At 38.9% G+C, this 26,839-nt stretch overlaps 1 protein-coding gene across 2 annotated transcripts in view; it reads left to right on the top strand.

Annotated features, from left to right (window-relative positions):
• Positions 1-3,729: 3,729 nt before the first annotated feature.
• Sik2 (salt inducible kinase 2) overlaps positions 3,730-26,839 on the top strand; it is a 100,053-nt gene continuing 76,943 nt past the window's right edge. For both annotated transcript variants that reach the window (XM_051156432.1, XM_051156431.1), the window contains exons 1-3: positions 3,730-3,975; positions 13,771-13,887; positions 15,909-15,972. In XM_051156432.1, the coding sequence (XP_051012389.1) occupies positions 3,841-3,975; positions 13,771-13,887; positions 15,909-15,972 (316 nt within the window). In that variant the 5' untranslated portion in view covers positions 3,730-3,840. The remainder of the gene's footprint in view (positions 3,976-13,770; positions 13,888-15,908; positions 15,973-26,839) is intronic.

Genomic DNA, 26,839 nt, shown 5'->3' with positions numbered 1-26,839 from the left:
GGAGGTTGTACTTCCTGGCTCTGGAATAAATGGCTTTTCATTGATTCCCAAGGGAACCCACCCCAGAATAATTACCATCTACGTATCTAACTAGGAATTATCTTTGAACTGAGAAGTATGTATGTGAGTGCCTGGCCTAGTTAGAGGCAACTTAAGTACCATTCTAATTAATCTAAAAAAAACTGTATCAACTTTATAGCAATCTCCTACTTCTCCCCTAATGTTCAAAACAATATACCTCATGATGAAGCACAGAATTATTGGGAAGAATTAAAGATAGAAGCACAGAGAGTAGTGGATGGCAAACCCTGTAGAAATATGGTCAGAGCTGGTGATGCAGGGCAGTAGTAGTCACGCAGCGTGCACAAAGCCCTGGGTTCAATCCCTCAGTACACACACACAGAGAGAGAGAGAGAGAGAGAGAGAGAGAGAGAGAGAGAGAGAGAGAGAGAGAGAGAGAGAGAGAGAGAGACAGAGACACAGACACAGACACAGACACAGAGAGACAGAGACAGAGAGACAGACAGAGACAGAGACAGAGAGAGACACAGAGACACTTTTAGGTTGGAGAGAAGATTCAGTGGGTAAAAGTGCTTGCCATGTAAGCCCAATGATTTGACTTCCACCCTGAAACACACAGTGAAATGAGAGAACAGAATCCAAACAGCCATCCTTGACCTCTACGCACCTGCTGTAGTATATGAGCGCTTGGAACACACACACACACACACACACACACACACACACACACACACACACACAGACACCACTCATACACACATATACACATAACCACACATACACACATGAATACCACACACATACATACACATATACACATAACACACAGAGACACACAAAATACACATGTATTAATTTTCATTAAAAATTAAACTTACAGGAAAGTTGTAAGAACAACAATTAACTACCCTTTGCCTGGATTCAGTTTAACTTTGCCATCTTTGTCCTCTGTCTTTGCTAAACTATTTGAGAATAAGTGGCTTACATCACAAACTTTCATCCATAAATACTTCAGTAAGTATTTCTTTATAAAGATACTTTCTTTTATAACATGGTAAAACAATTAGAATAAAAAACCCTAGCATTGAGGGCTGGAGAAATGGCTCAGTAGTTAAAAGCAGAGGACCCAAGTTCAGTTCCCAGTACCCACACCAAGTGTCTCATCATCACCTTTAACTCCAGCTGTAGGGAATCTAATGCCCTTTTGGAGACACTGAGGGCACCTGCACTCACACGTTCATGTAAATACCCATACATAACTGGAAGTAAAATACATCTTTTTGTTTTGTTTTGTTTTGTTTTGTTTGAAACAGGGTTTCTCTGTATGACAACTATGGCTGTCCTAGAACTCGCTCTGTAGACCAGGCTGTCCTCAAACTCATAAATCCCAACCTGTGCTGGGATTAAAGGTGTGTGCCACCACTGCCTGCCATAGTAAAATAAATCTTAACGGAATCAACACAGAAACAATTCTTTGTCTACTATACACTCCAGTTCCATTTTCACCACTTGCCCTGACAGTATTCCTTGGTCATGTTTTCCTAGGACCATGTCCTGCATCTAGTTGCATGGCTCTTAAGACCTTAGATCTAGAATTCTTCCTCAGTCTTTCTTTCATGACAATGGAATCTTTAAGTGTGCAGCAGAGTTAGGGAGTAGATTTGCTCAATTTACATTTTTTTTTTTTAATTTTGTCACTTTGTGACAGACTCGGAGTGTGTATTTTTACAAGAATATCACCTAAGATATGTGTCCTGGGTACCTCAGACCAAAGGGCTTTTTGTGTCATTTTATTCAGTTGGTAATTTGGATTATTGTGTCAGGAAAGTGTCAGATTTCTCCATTGTAATTTGCTATCCTTTGTTCATCCTTCCCAATGATTTTTAAAATCCAAAGATATTTTGAGACTATATAAATACCCCATTCCCCAACCTAATTTTACCCAATGACTTTAACACCTATTGATAATTCTTGTCTGAACCAATGGTGCTTTCATAATTTCTACATGCATCTTTTTCTCATTTTCCCTGTCTTTATATTTATCTAAAAGTTAAGCCTGGGAACACAGCTCTGTGGTTCTGAGTCTGAGTTTCCTGAACTGAGGGAGGGGAGGAATAGACATTTATGGGGCCTTATCACATACTCCATATTTCAGAGAACCCGTCCTACAAGAGTTACAGTGAAAATATGAAGTCTGGGATCCTCTTAAAAACTTAATGTCGGCTGGGCATGGTGACAACTGCCTTTAATCTCATCACCCAGGAGACAGAGCTCTGTTAAGGATGAGCCAGCCTGGGCTACATAACAAGTTCTGGGTTATCCAAGGCTACATAGTGAGCCTCTGTTTCAAAAACAAAACAAAACAAATAAAAAACAATGTAGGGCCCAAGAGATGGCTCATTAGATAAAGTTACGCACAGCAAGCCTGGCCACTTGAGTTCTAACCCTAGGACCCATGCAGTAGAAGACGAGAATGAGGTCCCACAGCCCGTCCTCTGGCCGCTACACAAAATAAATAAAATGTAAAACCAATATGCTATAATGTAGCTATAAAATTGTTCGTTTTTTGATGCTCAAATTGGCTCAGATTTGGCAATGGTGGGTTCCTTCAAGCTGTCTTCCTGTCTAACACATTCTTCCTGTTATATACAAGAAACCCCCTTGTTTATTCTTATAAGATCTTTCAAGAGCATCTTATGCATTCTCTGTCTGCTTTGGACTGAGCCATTACTCCCAAGGATTGGACAATGGGTACCCCGGAACCAGGGTCTAAACGCACATAATGTATTTCAAGATATTAAAAATGTCGCTGTTTACTTAGGTCACCATATGGAAGACTGGTGTAATGGTTTATAATTAGAACTCTAGCATTACCTGTGTGACGTTGGCAACTCCCTTCATCCTAGCAGCCTGCTGCATCATCTGGAAATAAATTGGATTAGATACTTTTTAACCGTTTCCAAGTTCTCAAACCGTTTGAAGAACTATTCATAAGACAGAGCCATCTCTCCCCAGTGTCACGCTCAAATAAGTAAAACGGTGCCTACATTTCAGAGGTTCCAGGCTTCGAAGCCCATTAGCAACTCCGAATTCCGGACTTAGTCATCTCTAGGGTCTCTTTAGCGCTGACATTTTTTTTTCCCCCAGTGACTGACGGCTGTGAGTAAGGAATCCTCACAGACGTCAAAAAAGTGGAGAGACGTATATAGTACCGAGAAGAGAGGCTGTGAGCAACGCGTTGCTCAGCCATAAGTCCTCCTCGGGCTCCAAATTTAGCGCAGCGGTCTACCGAGGGAGAGATTTTGGCGGGAAGGGTTGTGGGCGGGGGAGAACTCCCGGCGACCGCGCAGGAGACGCGCAGTGCACCCTCCGCGAGGCCCACCAGGGCTCGCTCTTGCCCTTCCGCTGCAAGGCAGGAGGAGCAGGGAGGGCGGGGCGGACGGCGACCCCGCCCCCGGCCGCGGTGGGGCCGGAGAAGGCTGTGCAGGGCGCCGCGGCCGGAAGCACCGGGCCCGCCCGACCCGCGCACCGCCCCTCCCTCCCGCCCCCGACGTCCGCGCTGCTGCGGTAGCCATGGTGACTGGTGGAGGCCCGCCCCCGCCCCCTGCCCCGGCCCCCTGACGTCGGCGCACGTCAGCGCCGGCGCGCGCCTGGCTGGGCCCTGTGGGGCGGGAGGGAAGCAGCGCCGGAGTGCGAGCCGCGGCCGTCGCCCGGAGCCGAGCCGCGCGCCGCCCGACGCCCTCCTGCCCGCTCCGCGCCGCTTCTCGCCGGCCCGTTCCTTCGCGTTCCCGTCGCCGTGTCCTGCAGCGGGGACCCAGCATGGTCATGGCGGATGGCCCGAGGCACTTGCAGCGCGGGCCGGTCCGGGTGGGGTTCTACGACATCGAGGGCACGCTGGGCAAGGGCAACTTCGCCGTGGTGAAGCTGGGGCGGCACCGGATCACCAAGACTGAGGTGCGGCCCCGGGCTTCGGCGGGAGCGTGGCGTGGTTGCGCCCCGGGCGGGGGACGGCGGGCCTGGCACTGCTGGGACCGCGGGGGTGCAGGTCCGGGGGGAGGTGTCCCTGTGAAGCCACATAGGCTTTCGTCCCGAGTCTCCCACCCGGGGACATGGTCTGTGGCCTCGGCTCCCGAGCCCAAGTTCCGCGTCTTCCCGGCTTTCGGCTGGGGGTGGGGTGGGAGGGGGAAGTCTCGGTGCTCCGGGGCCGCGCGGGGACCAACGTCGCCAGCCGGAGAAGGGGACCGGCAGCTCCCTGGTTGGGTGGACGCGGAGCGCGGCCCGGACCAGGCGCCCCTCTCTATCCCGGGAGGAGGGGACGCCGCGGACCGGACCGGTGTGGACTGACCGCTGTCCATCTTCTCTGCTATGGGCCCGCAGGGTCTCTGATAAGGTGCCTGGCTGGCTTGGTCTCCTCGGGAGGTAGATCTAATGCACCAGACAATAGAATTGGTTAAAAAATTGGTCATCTCAGCTCTGCACCGTCGTCTGGGGTTGCCCCTTTACCAGGTGTGCATACTGGCTCTGAGCACGCATTCCTTAAGCCACATCAGATGGACACTACTCAGCCCTGAACAGCTTCCTGACTGTGACTCCAGCATCCCCTCTATGGTACATTATAATGCACCACACATTTTTTTTCTCCCCAAGTTACCTAGCCCACCCCCCTTTCTTTCATGCCTCAAGCTGCTTTCCTCGGGGTCTCTATTTTAAGACGTGCAAATTAAATACCTTGGAAAAACGATCGAAACAAAACCGTTTCTTAGACTACAATCTAGTGGTTTTGACGTACTCTATTCTGCCTTGTGATTGCCACTGGGAGTTTCGCCCGTTTTCAGTTTCTCTCCCCAGTTTTCATCCCCATTGGATTTTTCCTAGCAGTTCTTAAGAACGTTCTAACCTTTCAGTGTGAACACCCCCCCACACCCCCGATTATTTAAGCTTACGTAAGGTGAAGGGTATTTAAAAGCCTTACTGTTTACTTAGCAGTTGTACTTAAAAGTTTTGCTTCATGTCCATTTCCATAAAGAAGGATGTGTCTAACTTGTCTTCACTTTTTGTTTTGCCTCTCGGATTCCTGACACACCACCTAAATCTTTCTTCTTTAGGGCATCAGTACCAAGGTCAAATTTCTTTCCTTTCACAAATTTACCAGTGCTATGACTGACTCTAGATTGCTTATAATGATAAGTATATTGACATTACCAAATCTTTGCATAGCTTAATCTGATCCCAGCGTTTCAAAAAATGAGTAAAGTTGTTTAGTTCTTGTAAAGAGCTATAGCCAAATGTCATATACCTTTACCCGCATGTTAAATAAAAAAGAAACATCTTAAATGGGTATCTGTGAGTCATTTTCACACCACAGGCAAAGTCTAAACTTTTTGGTTACATTGTTGTGTGGTTGGATACCAAATACATTCATACTATCTTCCTACTAGTAATGTGTAATGGTCAGTGTTGTCAGATAGAATTTCGTCCACAGTTGTATCTGAAATCTGCTTAGTGGAGCTGATGGTAACTGACACTTTGTCTTGAGGGTGACAATTCTGATGGTGTCCCTCTCAACCTGATATTTCTTAGGAATCGAGCTAGGGGGCACTGTGTAGTAGCACTGCCTGTGACTGTCAGATCAGTTGCGTTTGTGATTGAAGACGCCTGTCAGATCATGAAAGAGCTTGCAGATCCTAAAGTGTGTGTGTAGTATTTGTGTACAAATTATTTTATGTTAGTAGCTATAAATATATAGATATAGTAGCTATAGTCTAGCCTATAGATTCCTCCTCCCTTGTGCTTTTCCGTTCTTACAGTGAGTCTGAGCGTTGTGTGGTGGTTTTGTAATTGTTGGTAGTAAAGTACAGAAAGGTAGAATTGTCTACCAGTTAACCTTTGAGTTCGCAAGATGGTTTTCTGAAGTTTCATAAGGAAGTTACATGAAGACTTGCTTAGTAAGAGGATGGATTCAGTTATTTCTAAAAGTATATTTGTTTTCAACGAATTTTTCCTTAAGGAGTAACTTTTCTTTATTTACTGAATATTTGTACCTTTAATCAATAGAATCACCATGCAAACTATAAAATAAGGAACATTTCAACTTCTTTACATTATTTTAGGTTCTCATTGCTTAACATACTTCAATAATTGCAGTGAGAACAGTTAGTATAGTATAAAGAAAACTCAGAAAATTATGATTATATTTACTGCTGTGGAAGTTCTTTTATATACTGTATTTTAATATTGTAGGCTTATGTTTTAGAATGTAAGGTTTTTTTTTTTCCTTCAGGTTTGATCCTGAGGCAATTTTAAAAATAGAATCATTTTTATTATGTGTGTGTGTGTTGGTCAGAGAACAACTTGCAGGAGGTTGCTATCTCCTTCAAACATGTGGGTGCTGGAGATTTAACTCAAGTCATCAGTGTTGACAGAAAGTGTCTTTACACTCTGGCCGTCTTGATATTCCCTGAGACAAATTTTAGAGCTTGATTTAAACATCTGTGTCATGCATGCTTTTATTTTTAATTGGCTCTTTATCTTCTGTTCCATCACTCAAAAAATAAGATATTTTTGTAGTGCTTGGGAGAAGTCCATTTTCCTTTTAGGCAAAAATTGGTATATAAAAGAGATGTTAATTTTGGTTTAATCTATCAAATGGCTTAACACCAAGAAATATAATAACGTCCTCTGAAGCAGTATTCATGGACTAGATCTCTGTAAATTTTGCACACAAAGGGAAGGCAAGGGGGTGGTAAAATCCAGCTTCCTAATATAATACTTCATAAAATCTTTGCAGAGCTGGTTTATGAATTACAGAAGCTAATTTTGCAAAATTAGCACAATGGGAAAAGAATAACATCGTTTAGGCTATTAAACTATTTTGGGCAGTCATGGTTGCTAGTTTTTGTTCTATGAATGTCCTTGAGTAGTGTTCTATTAATACTGTGTTAGAAAGCAAAGTTTCCCTTCTAGTTAACTGTATAGTTAGTTCAGGGGTAGAGTTGTTTGGTTTTTGGTGTGGTTTTGTTTTGTTTTTGTCTTAGGAAAATTACTTTTCATTCCTAAGTGCCCTGTTTTCTATTAAAGAATGTATAGTACAGCAAATGTAAAGAATAAAGGAGAGCATAGCACCTCAAAAGTAGATCGTTTCCCCATTAGTGGGAATACATTGTTCTTAATGTCACATTGCCTTTTATTATTTTTAGTGCATTTTTTATAGGTGACAGTACATAGAGTGTGTTTGTGCCCATATATTTTGCTTATCATTTATATCTTTATTACAGTATTTTAGTAGTTTAGTATTCAACCTAGTAGAAAATGTATTTTACTTAGAACTGTCTTATTGAATATTATATCATTTTCAGTTTTCAATAATTGACAGGGTACACAATTGTATAAGTTAGTCTGTGTGTGTATTTTAAGGGAGAAGAAATTGCTGGTAATTATTAGAAAAGAAATTATTAAGTGTGAAGGTATAGTTTTACGTTCAAGAATTATTATTTACTCTATCATGTTCATTATTGACAAATTTAAAAGAGTGAATAAATAAAAATAATTCCTTATGCTATGAGTACCCAGGGTACCTATTATGTTTCCAGACTCCTCTCTATACAGATAACTGACTTTTCCTCAGCACCATACTTTTTGTGTTGCTTACCTCTGAAATCATGTAAAAGCACGTGTAGAGAAACTTTGGAGAGGTTCTGCAAGTCACCATATTAAAGCAGCCTGTGGAAGTTAGGCTACTTACTTACTCATACCCGAGAGAACCCTGACTTAGAGCAACTCTCAGAGGCCGTCCCACAACTGCCTCCGTGCACTGAAAACTTTTCTGTGTGTATTCTGGGACTTAGGTGTTCAGGCATAATTCTCAGACTACCACCTTAATATGTAGAATTTCTCAACATTTTCCAGAAACAGTTCAAAATTACACTTTTTTATTTATTTTATTTTATTTTATTTTATTTTTATTTATTTATTTTTTTTTTTTTTTTTTGGTTTTTTGAGACATTTTTATAACAAGAGTAGAAACAAAAAGAAGAGCATACTAAACCGTGAACATGGTGTTCCTTTAAGAGGGCTTTTTAATAGAGTTAAGTTTTATATTTTGCTTTCACAACTCCACAATTCTACAACTCTTTCCAGTAGCCTTGTGTTGCAAAATACGCTAGACTTCAAGAAGTAGCTGTACTACATGGAACGGAAGGACCCGCCACCAAATGTCTTCACCACCAACATTTGTAAATAGGCTTGTATATGGTCTTCTCTTGTGTATGAAAGAGGGCTCTGATTTGTCACACTGTGCATATGCTTTATTAGACTGTTCTCTAGTTTCTTGGCCCTCAGACAAATAATAATTGCTAAATTGTTTTGCTAAATTTTATTAACATTATCTCTTCTTTAAGGGAAGGGAAAACATATTCACAGTAAGAGTTGTATGAATGTTCAATGTAGTCTAAGTGTGTGAGGGGGAGGGGCATGTGCATGCTATGGCACTATGGTACACATGTGGAAACAAAAGGACAATTTTATAGATTCAGTTCAACCTTTACATGGGTCCTGAGACTTGAACTCAGGTCATCAGGCTTATACTGCCAGTAGTTTTACCCATTACGCTAGCCTTGCGTTGTGAAAATTCTCTCTGTTCTGTAGAAAATTTTAACTTTAACACAGTTTAGTACATTCTGATTGTAAGTCCTCTAAGGAATTCTATCTTGGCAGCAGGCAATTAAGAAAACATTGATTTGGAAATCATGGCATTGGCCTCCTTGGATTGCCATGATGACATTTGATTTATGGCCCCCGCTGTTTCTAGTTTCTCTTACTGGGCATCAGATGGATTACAGAATTCCTTATGATATTGCTCTTTATTTTAATAGGCCTTTGCCTTTCCTCCTACATCTTTGGTTTTTTCAGTAAGTGATTTCTATTAAATTTTTTTCATTTAAATATTCATGTAAAATGCTGTCTATCCTTCAAAGGATAGAAATACCCAGTTATTTTATCCAGGTATGATAGTTAAAAGATGGAAGACAAAGGGGAATTTCACCAGAAACTCTTCATTTAAAAAAAATTTTGAAGACCTTTTGACAGATTAAACAATGCATCTTAGGTAAATTAAACTAGAAGCAATCCTACTATGTTTTAAGTTCTTTTTAAAAGTACCCAGCGCTCAGGGAGGCAAAGGCAGGCAGATCTCTGTGAGTTCATTGCGAGTCGAGGATAGCCAAGGCTACACAGAGAAACCCTGTCTTGAAAAAACAAAAACCAAACCAACAAACAAAAGTAAACAATATCTGCACAGTTTCACCCAGTTACAGAAGTTAGGCCTGCTCATGATAGCTATTGTGGAAAAGCCTGCTGAAGAAACTAAACATTTTCATTTTTACTCTCAAAACTCAGGAGATAGCTCAGAGCTTCCTATCTCACTTGTATTTTGTATGTTTGAAAAAAAATAGATGTCACTGTACAGATAACCTGGTTTTTGTTGTTGTTATTAATGCTATTAACATCTCCAAGTCTTTAAGAAATTGTCTAAAAGCATCCACCAAAATGATAAAGATGAACAATCCCAAGGTTGACAAAGGTATGGGAAAACAAACACTTCTTCAGCAATTGCTAATAAATAGAAAATAAAAGAAATTTAGGGGAATAGTTTGGGAGATCTTTAAAAGCTCACATAAGTTCCACATACAGCAAGTCAGCCTTTATCCTATGCATTTACTGAAAAGAAAGTAATGCATATGTTCATAAATATAATGTGTCATTGGTACATAGCAGCTTTATTCATAATAAAGCAAAACTTGAAACAAACACATACACACAAACACACTATCTAAGGCAGTGGTTGTCAACCTTCCTAATGCTGTGATATTTTTAATTCTGTTCCTCAAGTTGTGGTGACTCCCAACCATAGAATTATTTTTGTTCCTACTTTTTAACTGTAATTCTGCTGTTGTTATGAATAATGTAAATAAATAATGTAAATATCTGAGATGCAGGATAGATAACCCTTGAGAAACTGCTACGGGATCACAACCCACAGGTTGAGAACCACTGGTCTAGGAGTCATCTTACATGTCACTTGCCATATTGTATTTAACTAATTTGCTATTACTAAAAAGAAAGTTCATCTTTCTCTATTGCAGTGCTCTCAGAGTATCAGAGGGCATTCTTTTGCATGTATTTGTGTACCTGACTGTTTTCCTCAGGGCAGCTACATTGCAGTGGAATTCTTGAGTGAAGAGTCCATTCATTACCTGTCTCATGACTTGAGATGCCACAGGACCCTCCACAAAAGTAGTGCCCATTATTACCATTAGGAAATACACTGTGAGGAATACTACTTTATAGGGCTCTGTTTCATTTTTATTTTTCAATAGGCACAATTGCTTGTATTTTCTTTGCTATTGTATTTATTTTGCTACTTTGTAGTTTATATGATGGCTATTTGCATTTCTCTTATAAATTGCTTTTTTTGTCTGTTGCCTCTGTTTTAATTGCCTGGCTTTTTGCTGTTGAATTTTTAAAGTGGGAGGTTATTTTGAATTCTCTTATAGTCTTAAAAATCCTCACTTCATGTAATTATTTTCAACTGTTTATATTTTTCATTTAAGTGATAGATACATTTGATTTATTTACACAAATTCTTGCATTAATTCAGATTATTCCCTTAAGGTTCCTTTTCAGCATCAGAGTCCTCAGGCATAGTGGAATATGTGGTTTTTAAGATAATTTATAAAAACTGTCAAATTGCTTTCTAGAAAAAACTATACCGTACTTAAATTCATACCAAATTTCTACAAAAATGGCTATCTCATCAAAACTTAGTTAATGTGGATATCTACTTTTCAATCTTTGCTAATATAAAAGTGAAAATGGCATTTTTAATGCACATTTTCCTGAGTGTTTCTGTGGTTAAGTGGTCAGCTCCTTTTTATAAGGTTTAGAGTGATAGCAATCTTTCTGATCCCATATGTCTTCCTGTATTGGAGATGAAGCTTTGCTTTTGCTCCTTACTGGAAGGAATATTAGTTTTGTGGTAAATCCTGTTTGGTTTTAAGAGCATGTGTGTATATAATCAAGGGTTAAATAGTTGACCAGTTAACATAAAAAAGATCCTTCAATTAACAGAATCATTTTTGGCCTTCTTGACTTTCTCTTGACTTTTTTCCTAGGTTTAGAACTACTCAGTAGGAGAGGTATTCAGTGAAACTAAGTTTGTATTTACCTTTGAAATAAACACAGCATTTTGCAATTTGGAGACTTTCAATATACTTTTAAGAAATTCCAAAGCTTTTTTCTTTTTAATTTAATTCTTTTTTTCAAATCAGTTTTATTCACCTCACTCTCAAAGACATAATAAGTTCCTTGAGAATAGGAGTCCCAACTTTTTTCTTTCTGTATCCTAGGCATAGTATTTGGCATACAATAAATGTGTGAATGATCATTTTTAAATAATGAGAAGAATGAATTCGGAACAGAAGACTGAGGTCATTATCTGTCCATCTGTCCCCTCAGCCACCTTAATTTGCTAGAGCTTTAGAACCTTTGCAGATAGTGTGACTTTTTTTTCTTTGGAGGTGCAGAGCCAAGAAAGGTCTTGGGATTTGGAGCGAGGGCCTTGAGCATGCTATATAATAATGCCTTTTGAATCTGTTTCATTAGCTCCCAGTTATCCTACTTCTCCCACTTATTTGAAAGAATTGAAAGATAAACAAGATAAAATGTATTTAAGTATCTTGTAAAATTAAGAAGTGTAATGCAGTTGGCAAAGTCCCTGTCATTATTACTCCATTTCTGAGAAGTTCTGGGCAGAGTCTGTGGAGCTCAGCAGAGACTACTTGCTGATCAAAAGCTCTGCACTTCCTATGTCTGGGCATTAACGGGACTGTTTCTGTACCTCTCATCCATTTAGGTGTGGTTATGTGACTGAGTTCTAACCAATGAGATGAGAAGGGCCCTTTAGAGCTCTTTTTCTCTTTTCTGGCTAGGATGGAGACAGCTGTCAGAGCAGCCTTCGAAGCCACATCTTAAACATGGGAAAGCCTTTTTGAGCCACTTAAGCCTTCAAATAATTCCACCCATCTAAGCCTGGTATATGAGCAAGACATAAGCTTCTGCAGTGCTGAGTCATTATAGCTGACTCTGTTCAAACAGTTAGCCTGCCCCACTACGAGGAGCACGGGGACACATGCCTTTATTTAGAGACGTGTAATCCTCCTCAGGGTGTGGTAGATAAGGAATAATCATGGGCAACTCCACTTCCAGGAGATCCAGCGCTTTCTAGCCTCTGCATTCACATGGTACACATATGGACACATTTTAAATTAAATCACGAGAAAGAGATGTACAGAATTTCTTAATGAGAATAATTGTGCTATTTTTTTTTAATGTGACTCCTTTCTCTCAAATTTGTGGTATGGTTTTGACCCATCTCATAATAGAAACTTCTTGTTGGTGAGAAAGGTACTGATGTCTAGACTCCAGAAACTGTAGGAAGAGACATTCCTTGAAACATGTCTGTGGAACTCCATGTTACCTCCTATAGAAAGGCTAGATCAGCATACTTGCTGTTCCTCACAGTGAGCACAGTACCATCACTTCACTAGCAGTTTGATGTTAGTTTCCTAGAATATTTTGATTGTGATAATGAAACATCATCAGGCATAATGAAAAAAAAGACATAACAAAGCATAAAGCAATGAGGGGGGCTAGGGAGGGGATGTGAATGGGAAACTGAGGAAGTTGAATGACAGGCTGGGTCGTTTTCTTGCATACTTTTTGGGAATGGTGAACCATTAAAGCACATACATTAATTAATATTAAAAGTTATGCTGAAACAACATAGCCTAAGCAGTATTTGGAATTCTCTTTGCTAAAATATGAAGTCTACTTTAGAGTTTCTATACAACTTAATAGAATTAAATATGGGTAGTTTTCAATTACCAAATATCTTATTTAAATCAATTACCAACTCTATGAATTTCTAATAATTAGCCTTTTTCAGTTACATGAAAACATGCCATTGTTATTTCTGAATAGTTCATCATTCCCCTCCAAATTCCCCTTCTTTGGATTCCTATTTAGTTATGACAAAATTAGATCACATTTTCTGAAGTTAAACTCTTAGGAATATAGTTATTCACACTTGAAGTTTTGGACTTTATTTTTTAATAAATTTTATCCAATTGATATTACTTCACATAGACTAGTTTTTAAATATTTTACATTTCAGGTTTTTCTTTTTCAGAAAGTGTATCTGAGGGGAGAACCTGGGAGAAGTTGCAGAGAAGGAAAGAAATGATCAAAGTACATTGTATGAAAACATGTTAGCAAAAATTTTAAAAGGCTTTCAGAGAGTGGAAAAAGTCTATATATTATTTGGATCCTATCACTTTTCTAGAAAAGCTTTTCAGCACAGTGGAAACTGTCCTCTCAGCTGCTTCCTACGTGGTAGATGCTCACTGTCAGTAATTTATAATGAGATAATTGGCTGAAAATGCTAAGACTTTTTCAGCTTGAAGTAACTTTGAAGGGTTGTTTTCCACACCACACTAAAGATTCTGCCAGACAAACCTTGTAGCTTGTAGGAGTAGAATCTTAAGGTATGTGTGTGCATAAATGAGCAAATGGACACTGAGTTAATCTGCCAGTGTAGGCACCTGCAGGCAGTGTCTCTGACATCGTTCACTAAGTCTTACCTGGAGAATGTTAAGCGTTATATATTAATTGTATTTATGTGTGTTTGGGCTACAGGTGGCTATAAAAATAATAGATAAATCTCAGCTGGATGCAGTAAACCTTGAGAAAATCTACCGAGAAGTACAAATAATGAAAATGCTCGACCATCCTCACATAATTAAACTTTATCAGGTATGGCTTAGCCTTATTTCTCCTTGTGTTTTCCACAGTTATGTCCGGTTTCTTTGTGATTTTTTTCTTTAATACCAGATTTTCTAGTCTATTAAAAAAAAGTTTTCTTAAGCTAAGTAAATCCCTTTCTACATATTTAAATTTGTTTTTTACATATTTAAATTTGTAAGCAAGAATGTACAACATAGGAGTACAATTACAGCTTTAGGGCCCTATTCTCAGAGGGGCAGTTTGCCGTCACACCACTGCACTCGGGTGGGCTACCCAAGTGTACTTGGGATTGTAAGAAAATACTAAAACTCCTAATGTTGTTTATTATGTCCTTAAGTGCATTTTATACATGGCATACATGCATAATTTGTTCTGTGTGTGTGTGCATGCATACATATGTACATACAATTGTATGTATATTCATACATATATGTGTTGTGTATATGTATAAATGATGTTATTGGTTAAAAATTTCAAGTTAAAAAGTTGGAAACCATCAGCTTATGATAAACCTCCTAAGCATGCAAGAATATGTATGTTGTGCCACTCAGAACATTTCCTTAAATTCTAAACTGTAGAGATCTAAGTCAGATATATATCAGATTTTCCCCTGTAAGCATTTGTTTTATATTCCTATAGATGATAGTTCCATAATCATCATAGAAAGGTGGTGAATCATGTTCTAAACTGATTCACCATGGTTCACATGGCATGGCCAGCTGGATTTGTAAAGTCAAATTACTATTTGATTTTTTTTTTTTAACTCTAGATTGTTAACATCTCTTCCCCCCGCCCCCCTTGATGAAACAGTCCTAAACCTGTATTTTAGTGTAAGAGTAATTTGAGCCTTTCAGCAGACAACTATCAAGACTGTCACAGGACTAAAGACATAGCTCCTTTGATAAAGTATTTGGCATACAAACTAGATAACCTCAGGTTGGTCCAGAGAACCTACACAAGCCTGGGGACTTGAGTGTGATCCCAAGAACCCATATAAAAGTGACAAGAATAGTGATGCACACTCACAGTCCCAGCATGGGAAGGTGGAAACATGGATCCCAAGGGTTTGCATCGCCAGCCAGCCCAGCGTCATCAATGGGCTTTGGCATAAAGAGAATCATAGTCTCAGAAGACAGAGTGGAAGGCTTCTGAGGAACACCTGAAGCTAACCTCTGCCTTCCATGTACTTACACACACATACACAAAATATACAGAGAAACAGTCTCAAAAACGCTTATCTTGAATATTAAGTAGGTATCTGTTCATATAATTACAAAATCAAATTGATAACAATGATACACTTTCTTTTTGAACCGAGAGAAACTAATTTTAATGAAAATATATAGCAGTAGAGCTGTGAAGAAGCAGCTTGCAAAAATGCTTTATAATTGCAGGGAGCTGGAGAGATGGTTGAGTGGTTAAGAGCACTGGCTGCTCTTCCAGAGGATCCAGGTTCAATTCCCAGCACCCAGATGGCAGCTCACAGCTGTCTGTAACTTCAGTTCCAGGGGGATCCGGCATTCTCACACAGACATATACGTTCAGGCCAACACCATACACATAAAATAAAAATACATAAATCATTAAAAATAAATAAAATTATAGTAACTTATAACAATATTAAATAAATAAAGTACAGTAGAGAACAACACAGACACCATATTGTGCTGGCCCAGCTAGACTACGCCCTTGATAACAGACTCAGAGTGAAGAGGTGAAGGAAAAAGCTGCTTAAACTTGAATGTGCATATGAATCACTTTTGTTAAAACGTCAATTCTAATTCAGGAGTACTGGAATCCAGCCTGAATTTCTACATTTCTGCCAGGTACTAACAACTGCTACTGCTGGGCCACGAACCCACACTTAGAACAAGGATCGAGTACTCACAGAAATGATGGGATGGGTACAATTCTGGCTTATGAATTGTTCATAACTTACTCGTTCACTTATAATTTTAATGTATGTAACTCTATAGAATATGGTAAAGTAATTCTTCCTGTCTGACTAATATAGGATCATTTATCAATAGGTAATGGAGACCAAAAGTATGTTGTACCTTGTGACTGAATATGCCAAAAATGGAGAAATTTTTGGTAAGTTTTTCTTTAATTTTTTTTTTTTGAACTTGAGAAAGTCACTAGCCGGCATGAATTGGGTACTTAACATTAATTTTTCTGATTATGTAAGAATTGATAATATTTTAAGTCTTAGACTATAATAAAATACTAGGTAAGTTAAAAAAGGAAATATAACTTATTTTCTTATATACATGATGTTAAAAATTCTTTTTAATTTTCTTATTTACATTAGAGACTAGATGGCAAAAGTTAAGGAGAAACTTGTATTGAAGTTATTTTTATAAAACTTATAAAACTATTTTTATAAAACTTTTTGTTTCTCTTAACTTATTTCTTAACCCAGATATCACACAAATAATTGAGACTCTTTTATAACACAAGGCTTCAGAACACAATTGGTTAAAGTCTGTTCTTAACCCTCTATGCTATCCTGTCTCACTCCCAGCAAACATCGGCTCCAGCTCCTTCCTCCTGGTCTTCCTTGGACCTCTCCCTGGACCCGAAGCCCCTATTTCCTCTCCTAACTCCTCCTCCCTGGCTGGCAGGAAGTCCAGCCCTAGTCTCTCTCCTGCTCATGGATGGGCTGTCAGCTGCTTTATTGACATAACAGGGGACATTGGGGAGCAGAGTTTATACAACATTTAGACAGGAGATCAGAATTTAAACTACACAATAACCTTATGCCTATAAACTTGTCATCTTACAAGAAACTTTTTTTCTTACATTCTGTTTATTAAGTCCTGCTATGGCTTTGCCTTGGGGGTAGTCAGTGGTGACCTGTGTGTATTCTCATGGCTCCTAAGCTTTAGTCAGGCACTCACTGTAGCTGTAAAACCTCAGCTTAAGTGGGTGGTTTCAGGCGTTCGGTTGGTTTCAGTTTGAGGAAATGATATATATGTTGCTATGGACATTCATGTACAAGTCTTTAACTTCACAGTCTGTTTTGAAGTGAGAGTGGTCCCGACACATAGTATAACAACTTTAAAACAAAGCACTTCTGTGTTGCCCTTTCTGACATCAGGGTTTTCCTGTATGGTACTTGAGTCTATTTTATAAAACACAATATAACATTGTTTTTGTCTTAGTAGTATATTCTCTTTAGCAAAGATTTCAATCTTTTTAAAATCCTAGTTATCAGAAGATAGCATTTCTACATTCCTCTGTATAATATTTTAACCTCATTTCTTTGTGTGGATACACTGTGTCATGCAGGGTCATTTTCCTTTCGCTTGAAGGAGTTTCGTAGTGTCTGTTGTCCTGCAGGTGATGAAGTCCTTCAGTTTTTTTATATCTAAAGTAGTCTTTATCTTTTTCTTGTATGAAGGATTGAACTGGAGGCAATTTTCACTGATTGTAGTTGATGATAATGTGCTTGTTGTGGCTTTCTTTAACATTCTTTGGCTTAGTGTTCACAAGCTGCTTGGACTTGTAAATACAATGTTTTCATTGACTTAGAAATCCTTCAACCATTGTTTTCTTTCTTTCTTTTTTTTTTTTTAAATGTATTTGTTTATTAGTTATGCAGTGGTCTACATGTATAGCTGCAGGCCAGAAGAGGGCATCAGGTTACATTATAGATGGTTGTGAGCCACCATGTGGTTGCTGGGAATTGAACTCAGGACCTTTGGAAGAACAGTCAGTGCTCTTAACCTCTGAGCCATCTCTACAGTCCCAACCATTGTTTTCTTAACCGTTTTCTGTCCCACCTCTTTCTTCTCTCCATCAGTCCTCTAGTCCAGGGTATTTTAGGCTATTGGAAATTGTCCCACAGCTCAACAGATGTTATTTAATACATACACACACACACACACACACACACACACACACACACACATATATACACATATATGTGTGTGTGTGTGTTTTCCTCTATGTTTTATTTTAAGTAGTTACTCTTTCTGTGTCTTCAAGTTCACTAGTCTTTTATTCTACAATGTATAGTGTATTTTTCTAGTTAAATGTATTTCTCACCTCAAACACAAGGTAAATTACAACTTGATTGGAACTGTGTGTGTGTGTGTGTGTGTGTGTGTGTGTGTGTGTGTGTGTGTGTGTGTGTTCCATGTCTGTATTTAGGTTTTTAAAATCTGGGATATAGTTACAATAACTTGATATCCATGCCTGCTAATCTCCCACAACTGTGTCAGCTCTGTGTCTGCTCTGATTAGCTACCTTTTTCCCTCTGTTTTGCTCATTTCTCCCTGCTTCTTTGCACATAAAGATGGAGGGATAGGGAGTGAAAAACTAGTGTCAAAGAAAACCTTACTGCAATTTCAACAAATACTTGAAAGCACAGTCCTATATGAATGGAGAAAAGATGATTATCAGGAGATAGAGAAGAGCAAATGCAGAGTCCCCAAGGCCATGGAGTATGTCCAAAGGTTAACAAGAAGCTAGCTGGCTAAGGAGAGAAGGAAGCTGGGGGAGGGGAGAGGGAGCAAAGAAAAGGATAGCTGGAGATGCAGCCAGAGGGCTAAGGTGCAGACTTAGGGGCTTTGCAGCCATTGTAGAGACTTTGGCTGCTACCTCAGATTTTTAGTAGCCATTAAGATTTCAGAATGGGGCAGGAGAGATGGCACAGTAGTTAAGAGAACTGGCTGCTCTCCCAGAGGACCAAGGTTCAATTCCTAGCAACTACAAGACAGGTTGACTGTGACTCCAGTTCCAGGGAATCTGACGCCCTCTTTGGTCTTCATGGACAGCAGCACTCAGGAGGCAGAGGCAGGCCAGCCTGGTCTACAAAGCGAGTTCCAGGACAGGCTGTCCCCCCACAAACGATCAACTTTCCCACAAAAAAACATTTTAAAATGTTTCTGAAAAAGCCTTCTTTTGACTTCACTGACCTTATGAGCTATCTCCACATGTCTATCCTTGAAAAGGTTATCTTATTTTGTGCTCACCATTTTCTATTTGTTCTTTAAACACCTTTAATCTAGCTTTTTGTCAAGGAGCGTGTGTAATTATGGGAGCAACCAAAATCTAGTTCCGTAAAGAGGAGACAGCAGCAGATGAGACAGAAGGAAGGAAAGGGAGGAAAAAAATGGGTCTGCTGGAACCCATACGCACTATGTAGTCTCAGGAGGATGACCAAGCATCTGTGTCACATGACACTGGTAGATCAGGAACAGTGAAGAGTGGAATTTCCATCACCACTTTGCAGTAGCAAGAGCAATTTTGGAGGACCAAGTAGAAGAAAATGGTGAGCACAAAAATAGCCTTTGCAAGGAGAGAACTGTGGAGGTAGTTGATATGGTCAGTGAAGTCAAGAGAAGGCTTTCTTAGGTCTTTGCCCATTTTTAAAGGTTTTTTTGTTTGTTAGTTTTTTGTAGAGGAGTCTGTTATTTTCTGTTTGTTTTGGGAGTTTTGGGGTTTTTTGTCATTGTTGTTCTTTTTCCCCTGAGACAGGGTTTCTCTGTACAACAACCCTGGCTGTCTTTGAACTCACTTTGTAGACCAGACTAGCCTGCTTCTGCCTCCTGAGTGCTGGGGTTAAAGGCATGTACCACTACCACCCAGCTATATTTTCAAAGCTTTAAGCTATAATTTTATTAAACTAGAAATGATTTTACATGTTAGGTGTCATTTTTATGAAAAGGGAATGGTCTCTATTTTTCTTTCTGTTGATATCTTTGAAATAGGTTTGGCTCACACTGTCACACTAGCATATAAGTTAAGGCACACTTTGTGAACTTTTAAGTTGACTTTATCCTTAATGTAAACAATAGAGTAAATGTTCAATTTAAGTTCTGAAAAGGAGAATCTGGTTTAGATAGAGAAGTTGAACAGAGTGTTAGTTAACTTTTTACTCTGGTACAGTTCATTTAAGCACTGAAGCCAATGAGTAATAGAATTTAATTTTAAAATATGATGAAATCCTTGGATAACATTTACTATTTAGAATGGAAGACTCTAGAGGAATCAGAGATCATTTAGTACAATTTATTTTTATTTATTTTAGCTTTGTCATTCATGCGGGTTGTAGCCCAACAGAACTCAATGTCTTTTCTCACAAAACTATTTCTCTCTTTCTCTCTCTTTTTTCTTTTTTAACTTGGCTTCATCATGTGCCAAGTCATCTAAGCTGGGATCCTTGATGTCAATGTTGAGTTCATCTCCTGCATCCCTCTTTGGATGGTTTGAAGTTCTGCCTGTTGTGCCTCCTCCATTATCTTTCAGAAAATGTGCATCTCTCCATCCTCCTCCTTGTCTGTAGTATGCAGTTGTTTAATTGATTTATTTTACAATGCCTCCAGAACTTTCCAGAATCATGTGTTTTTCTGTACTCCTTTGTTTCTCCCTCTCTTTCTCTGTCTGAGGTAAGACCTCGCTATATAGAACAGGCCTCAAATGTGCAGCTTACCAATTCTCCTGTTTCTCCCACCTCCCCAGGAGTGGAACTCAAGCACGCACAACTGACCATGATCAGAATGTCTTCTAAAATACAAGCAGAGTTGTCCTCATTTCTTAAGTTGCTCCAATAACCATTAAATAGAGGTGGGTATAGGGAGGGAGTAATTTTGAAAGCAAGGTATTGCCATTAGAAAAGTTTTGAGAAAAAAAGTAATTTTTCATGTATCTTCTATATGTGATAACATGTAGTTTAAACATAATAGTGAAAAATATGTGTAAGATTTCAAATAATTGAGCCAAAAATGTAAGTCAGCTGGAGACGTAATAAAAAGAAGCACATACAGTATTGCGGTATGTATTATGAACTATATTTTAGAGACTATCTTTCAAACTTAAGACTTTGGAATCACCATTTACCTTTACAAGTATTATCTTACTCTTACTCTGTGCTGGGAGACTGTGCTATTTCCTTTTATTTCATCCTTTTTCACTCTCTTTTGTTTTTAGTTGGCCAGCAAACCGTACTATGTTCTTGTAAGATGACTTAAAATTGAATCCTTCTGTTTCTGCAGTCATCACCCTAATCTAGGCTTTCATCACCTCATGTCTCAATTTGTGAAGCTCTTATGTTTTACCATACCCTATTTCTTCTCCAATCAAGTATATTTTAGTGTATGTTGTTCGATCTTCCTGAAAAATCTTTATTACAACTGTGTTAATTGCTTTCATGTACCTCGCTGTTGCTTAAAATTCAAACTCTCCAGTCTGTAACTAGGTTAGCTCCATTGACTGAGTGCTTGAGCCCAGCTATACTTGCATAGTTTATTGATAGTCATTAATATAGACAACCAAATTGCAGATTAAACTACTTGCTTTAGTTAATAGGTCAACTTTTTTCTCCTTACCCTTATCATCTTTTTTTTTCTTTCCATTTTCTTCTTCCTCCCTCCACTCTGTTTCTACATCTCAAATTCTAATTTTTGCAAAATGTATGCCTGTGCTAGCATAAGGAGTAAACTAATTTTTTAAGGTTTCTTTTTACCAGTCTGCCTTCATTTCTACTTTTATTTCCTACTCTTCTCCAAGGCAGCCACTTTCATTTCTTTAGCTCATTAGTTTCGATTTACTTCCATTTCCCTAATATGCTTATAGTTTTTGTAAGTACAATATTTTCAATGCCTCATGAATTCTTCCCCTATGTGTAAAAGAAGTGTGCTAAGACATCAAGTAAGGGCCAGTTGTAGAAGACCTTATGTGTAATAATGAAGGGCTAGCATTATTCCTTAGAGTAACCGTCTTTCAGCCCAAAGTTGGTAATGTCTGAGTGGTGTGTAGTCTGAAGTTGAGGGAGAAGGGCAGTTGAAGAGACTGTTCAGTTTACATGGAGGAAACAAAGAAAGGGTCTGATTAAGATTTCAGTTGTCAGAATCACACAAAAAAGATTTTAAGTATGAGATATTTCCCATTCTAGAAATAAGACAATTGATATTTGTTGAGCATTCCCAAGGTAGATGCTAAAGTACTTAATTTAATCATTTAAATATAAAACAAACAAACAAAACCTGTATAAGGAAAGATTCTGAAATTTTTCTAAAGTCATTCAACAATTAAGTGACAGACTAGCCTTACATGAGTCCAAATGAGGCAATCCCAAAGTCAATACTACTAGTAATTATACTTTGCCTTCTCCTCAAGACAGCTTACTGACTCAGAGTTAGGATTTAAAGTAAGTATCAGTGAGGAATAATGGTGAAACTGTTGACAATAATATATAGTTCTGGGTTCAAGTGGAAAATGATGAATTAGATTTTAACATGTTGTTGGAGGTAGTTTGATGGAGACAGCTGGCTTTTGAAGATACGATAACAAAATTCGAAAGTGAGTTTACCGTAGCAATAAATATGTACCAGTTTTACAGTGGGCAAAAAAATTGGAACCAGATCCTTCACTAAAAATGATATTTAACAATATAGTTATCATGGAAATACTAATTTAAAACCCCAATAAAGCAACACCAACTAGATGGTTAAATTTCTAGATAGATAACACTAAACAAAAGAAAGGCTGTGAAGCAACTAGAACTCTCATACTGAAGGTGGCAGTGTAAATTTGTGTCGCTACTTAGGAAACTGATAGTTTCTTACAAAGTTAAACATGAATTTTCCCAATCACAAAACAGCTCTGTTCCTAGATGTTTGCCCAGGAAAAGAACAAGTGTTCTTACAAGTGACTTGTCCAAGAATGTTCAGAGCAACCCTTTTCATAATGGCCAAAGCAGAACAATCAGCATGTCCACCAGGAGGATAATGTATCCAAAAGTCTTGTGTTATGGTGATGCAAAGATGGTTCTGAAGGCAAGAGAAATGCTCCTCACGTGCATGTAACGCCACGTAAACAAGCCTTTCAAACACCACTGAGCAAGAGTCTGAACATAGGGGTACAGTTTGTAGCCAAGCATCGTGGCACACACCTTTAATCCCAGCACTCAGGAGGCAGCGGCAGTTGAATCCCTAAGTTCGAGGCCAGCATTTTCTACAGAGTGAGCTCCAGGACAGCCACGGTTAACACAGAGAAACCCTGTCTCAAAGCAAAACAAAAGTACACATTGTATGGTTTCATCTTCATGAGATTCTGCCACAGGCAATGACAATGGGTGGTTAAGTTGGCAAGTATTTGTTATCAAAGACAGGAGAATATAAGAGCCCTTATGTCACCTCTTTACATACAACGAAAATCCCATCGCTAGATCCTTTATCTGTCACAAGACCCTTCTGATACTCCTACTGGTTCTCAAAACGGAACATGCAGATTTCAGATTTGTACTAGCGTTGATCTAGAAACCCTTTGTTCGCTATGTCTTCAAAGCCTCTCTTCCCTTCCTTCCTCTCTTCCCTCCTTCATTCCCTTCCTTTTTTAAAATTAATTGAAGTTCTATCTAATTAAAAGTTCCTCTCAACTGCATCCTAAGTTTTCTTCTATACAATTCATATTAACAACTTATCCACAAAAATGCTTTTCATTATTATAAAGCCTTCATATCTTTTAGTTGCTATTGTGGTTTTGTTATTAATGTTTTCTTTGGATTTCATGCATATGTGTGTGTACATGTATGCACAAGATGAGGTGAGAAGTAAATATTGGGTGTCTTTTTTTATTACTCTCCACCATATTTTTTTTCAAGATAGGGAGGGTCTTACTGAAACTAGGGTCACTCTTTGGGCTATAGTGGCTTGCCAGTTGAGTGCCCAGCGTCCTGCCTGTCATCATCCCCCTACACAGGGGTTGCAGATCAATGAGAACTATCATGCCCGCCTATTATGTGGATGTTGGGGGTCCTTAGGCTTGCACAGAAACTTGACTCACTGAGCCATCTCTGCCTTGTTTTGTTTGTTTTGAGACAAGATCTCATGTAGCCAAGGCTGGCCTAGAGCTTTTTATATATCTTAAAATTACACTGAATTTCTGATCTTTATGCCTTTACCTCCTGAGTGCTTAGGATCAAACCAGGACTTCTTGCATGCCAGGCAAGCATTCTACCATCTGGACTGTCTCTACCACTTGTAGAGTACTGGTTAGAATTTAGCAAAATACAAGTCTTGATATAAATGCCTGTTGAATGAACAATGTAGTAGTCTCCTTTGGCCTTTACAGAGCGTCTTTACTCAGGGAAGCCAAGGAGCAAATGCTGCCAGGTTAAGTCGTCTCAGGCACTTCTTTGTTCAGCTTTTGAAAGGAGTGTTTACTCTGGGGTGATAAACATGAATGAGGAAATACCAACTGAATCAAGGGAGAAACTGGTTTCCTCTAGAATTCTAAGCAGTTTCTGTATTTAATGGTAGTTCCACCTTATACTTAACTCTATTCTGACTCTACACCTCCCTTAAAATATTCTTTTCAGATATCATGGTAAATGAAGCATGTACTTTTAACCCTGGTAACTTTTATTTTCTGATTCTGAAAATACCCAATAGGTACTACTTTCTGGGTAACCTGAATTTGCTTTAAAAGATGTTGGAGTAATAGGTGTGATTAACAAAAGCTATTCAAGAGTTCTGCACTCTTTAGAACTATTTCTTATTTATCCATGTCATGTGCAGTAAATGGTGCAAAAATCATAGAGTGGTGGCCTCAGCAGACAATTTGGGTTCTGTTCAAACAATTAAACCGGCAGTCAGCAGATTCCGGCCTGGTAATTAAATTACCCAGAGCCTTTGTTTTCAGACTTCTGCCCCTTGATATACTGTGTCCTTTCAGGCTGAATTTGTGCCTGAGGTTTATTGATTCATTTCCTGTCTTTCCCTTTCAATGGTAACATACTGGGATGCCAGATGTTATAATTGAAAAGGGCTTTGTTTCAATCAAAATACCTTTACACACTTAGTTCCTCAGGGAACCAGAGAGACAGTCTTCATGGCTGTTGGTTACTTTCTTGGTAGCCTAAAGATAATGTTAGGACAGTGGTCCCATTTGCTTTCTGAGTTTAAGTAAACCTAAAGGTGTTGCTCACTTTACATAACCACTGTGACTCTAATTTAACTTTCCAGTTTTTAAAAACTTACTAGTTGAAGTCCCAAGGAACTTTTACTTAACTTTGCCTCCATCCCTCCAATTTCTTCCATGACTGCTTTAGTTTAGACCTTAATCATTTCTCATTTTAGTTACTTCAATAGGCTGGAGTCTCTTTACCCCCAACTACTCAGTCCCTGTCAGGTTTCAGGGTTAGAGTCAAAGTAATCACTCCATCATTCCAGTCTCTTCTGTCACTCTTCAGCTTAAACTATTTCCATAGCTTCACACTGACTTCAGTATCAAAAAATTCATATGATAATTGCCCATTTCTATCTTCCTGCCCAGTCCCATCCTAGGCACATGATCTTTGAGATTCATAGACTGTGCACATAGATCTATGGGTAAATGTTATTTTCATGAGTTTGAATATGGTGGAACTACACAAAACCCAGGATGGGTCCTGACTCAGTTGTCTCTGCCTTCCCTCTTGCTTTTGTTTAAATTAGGTCAGACATTTAAAAATGCCCAGGGAAAGGTCTTGCATTCTAATTCTAGTTCCACCTTTAACTGCTGATGTAACATTCTTTGGCAAACCACATAACATTTGTGAAACCTTGTCTCCCTTACAGATCAACAAGCAAAAGCTGAACTGTTTGACTTTCTCGAGTACGGTAATCCTTACTGTACAACTAAAAACAGGAATGGCTTGAGCATTGCATTAGAAGAATTTATAGTCAATTTTGTAGGTCTAAAAATTGATGTCTGTAAATCTCAGGAAATAATGTTAAGTTTCTGATCATATATTTGATGGATGGATTATATTTTCCAGTTAATTAAATGTTTTGAAACTTCACGTGCTTGAAAATATAAGCTTAATAGACTGTAATTGAATGGGTGAGTTTCTAAAAGGTAGTCTCCTTGTGCTGCTACCGCTAGTTTTATTTCAACTATCTCTTGCTCTTTCCTGGCAGCCTGCCTTTGGTTCTGGTTAGAAGCTGACCTTTGGTGTGTGAGGGGTGAGCTGGTCCCATGTCCAGCATCTCTAGCTCAGCCACAGTGAACTGAGAAAAACCTTGGCCCTGCACTTTGCGCAACCATATCAGCCACACTCTGTTTATGTGAATGTGTATTTATTTGTTCCCTGATTGGTTTGGTTTTGTTTTGTTTTTTGGGTAAATTTCTGTAAAGTGCGTTACTGTGTTAAGTAATTGAATCAGGTTATATTAATGGAGGGGGGGCAGCACTTGTGAAAAGAAAGAACCAGATAGTTAACCCGGGCGTGGTGGTGCACACCTTTAATCCCAGCACTTGGGAGGCAGAGGCAGGTAGATCGCTGTGAGTTCGAGGCCAGCATGGTCTACAAAGCAAGTCCAGGATAGCCAAGGCTACACAGAGAAACCCTGTATTGAAAACCCAAACCAAACCAAACCAAACAAACAAAAAAAGAAAAGAACCAGATGATTTATCTGCTAGAAGGATGGATTTCCTATATAGGATGAAATAAAAAGTCGTAGTCTACATAGGAAGTGACCATATTATCCCTTCTGCTTCCACAGAGTTGGCTAAGATTTCTGAAGGTATTATGTTGCTAAAAATAAGATGTCTTTATTTTATTTTTAATGAATAGTCTGATTGTACAATTTCTCTATTGCCTATGTTTTAAGAATTCTATCTTACTGATTCAAAGTGATATATGACTTATTCTGGGTATGTTCTAGGTTTGGCAGGGTTCTAGGCCTGAGACTGTATTGGTGAACCAAGTCCCTGACTCAATGAAGGTTCTTGTGAATTAGTTTTGTGTCTTTAAGATCATAAATTTTTTGCATCCCCAGTGTTCTGAAATGATGTGCCTTTGAGTGAGTGTTCAGATTCATGGTACTGGGGCTAGCAGTGGATCCTTTAAACCTGGAGACGCATTCTTCACTTCTGGTGAATTGCCTTAAACTCCACGTTGATGGTTCCTTTCAGAACTGTCTTCTCTCTGAGGCAAACTGTTACTCAGACGCTGAGCCTCCTGGTCTGC

Source organism: Acomys russatus, chromosome 14 (genome assembly GCF_903995435.1).
Source record: "Acomys russatus chromosome 14, mAcoRus1.1, whole genome shotgun sequence".
NCBI lineage: Eukaryota > Metazoa > Chordata > Mammalia > Rodentia > Muridae > Acomys > Acomys russatus.
The sequence above is the reverse complement of the archived record's forward strand: the minus strand, read 5'-3'. Positions and strand labels throughout refer to the sequence as shown.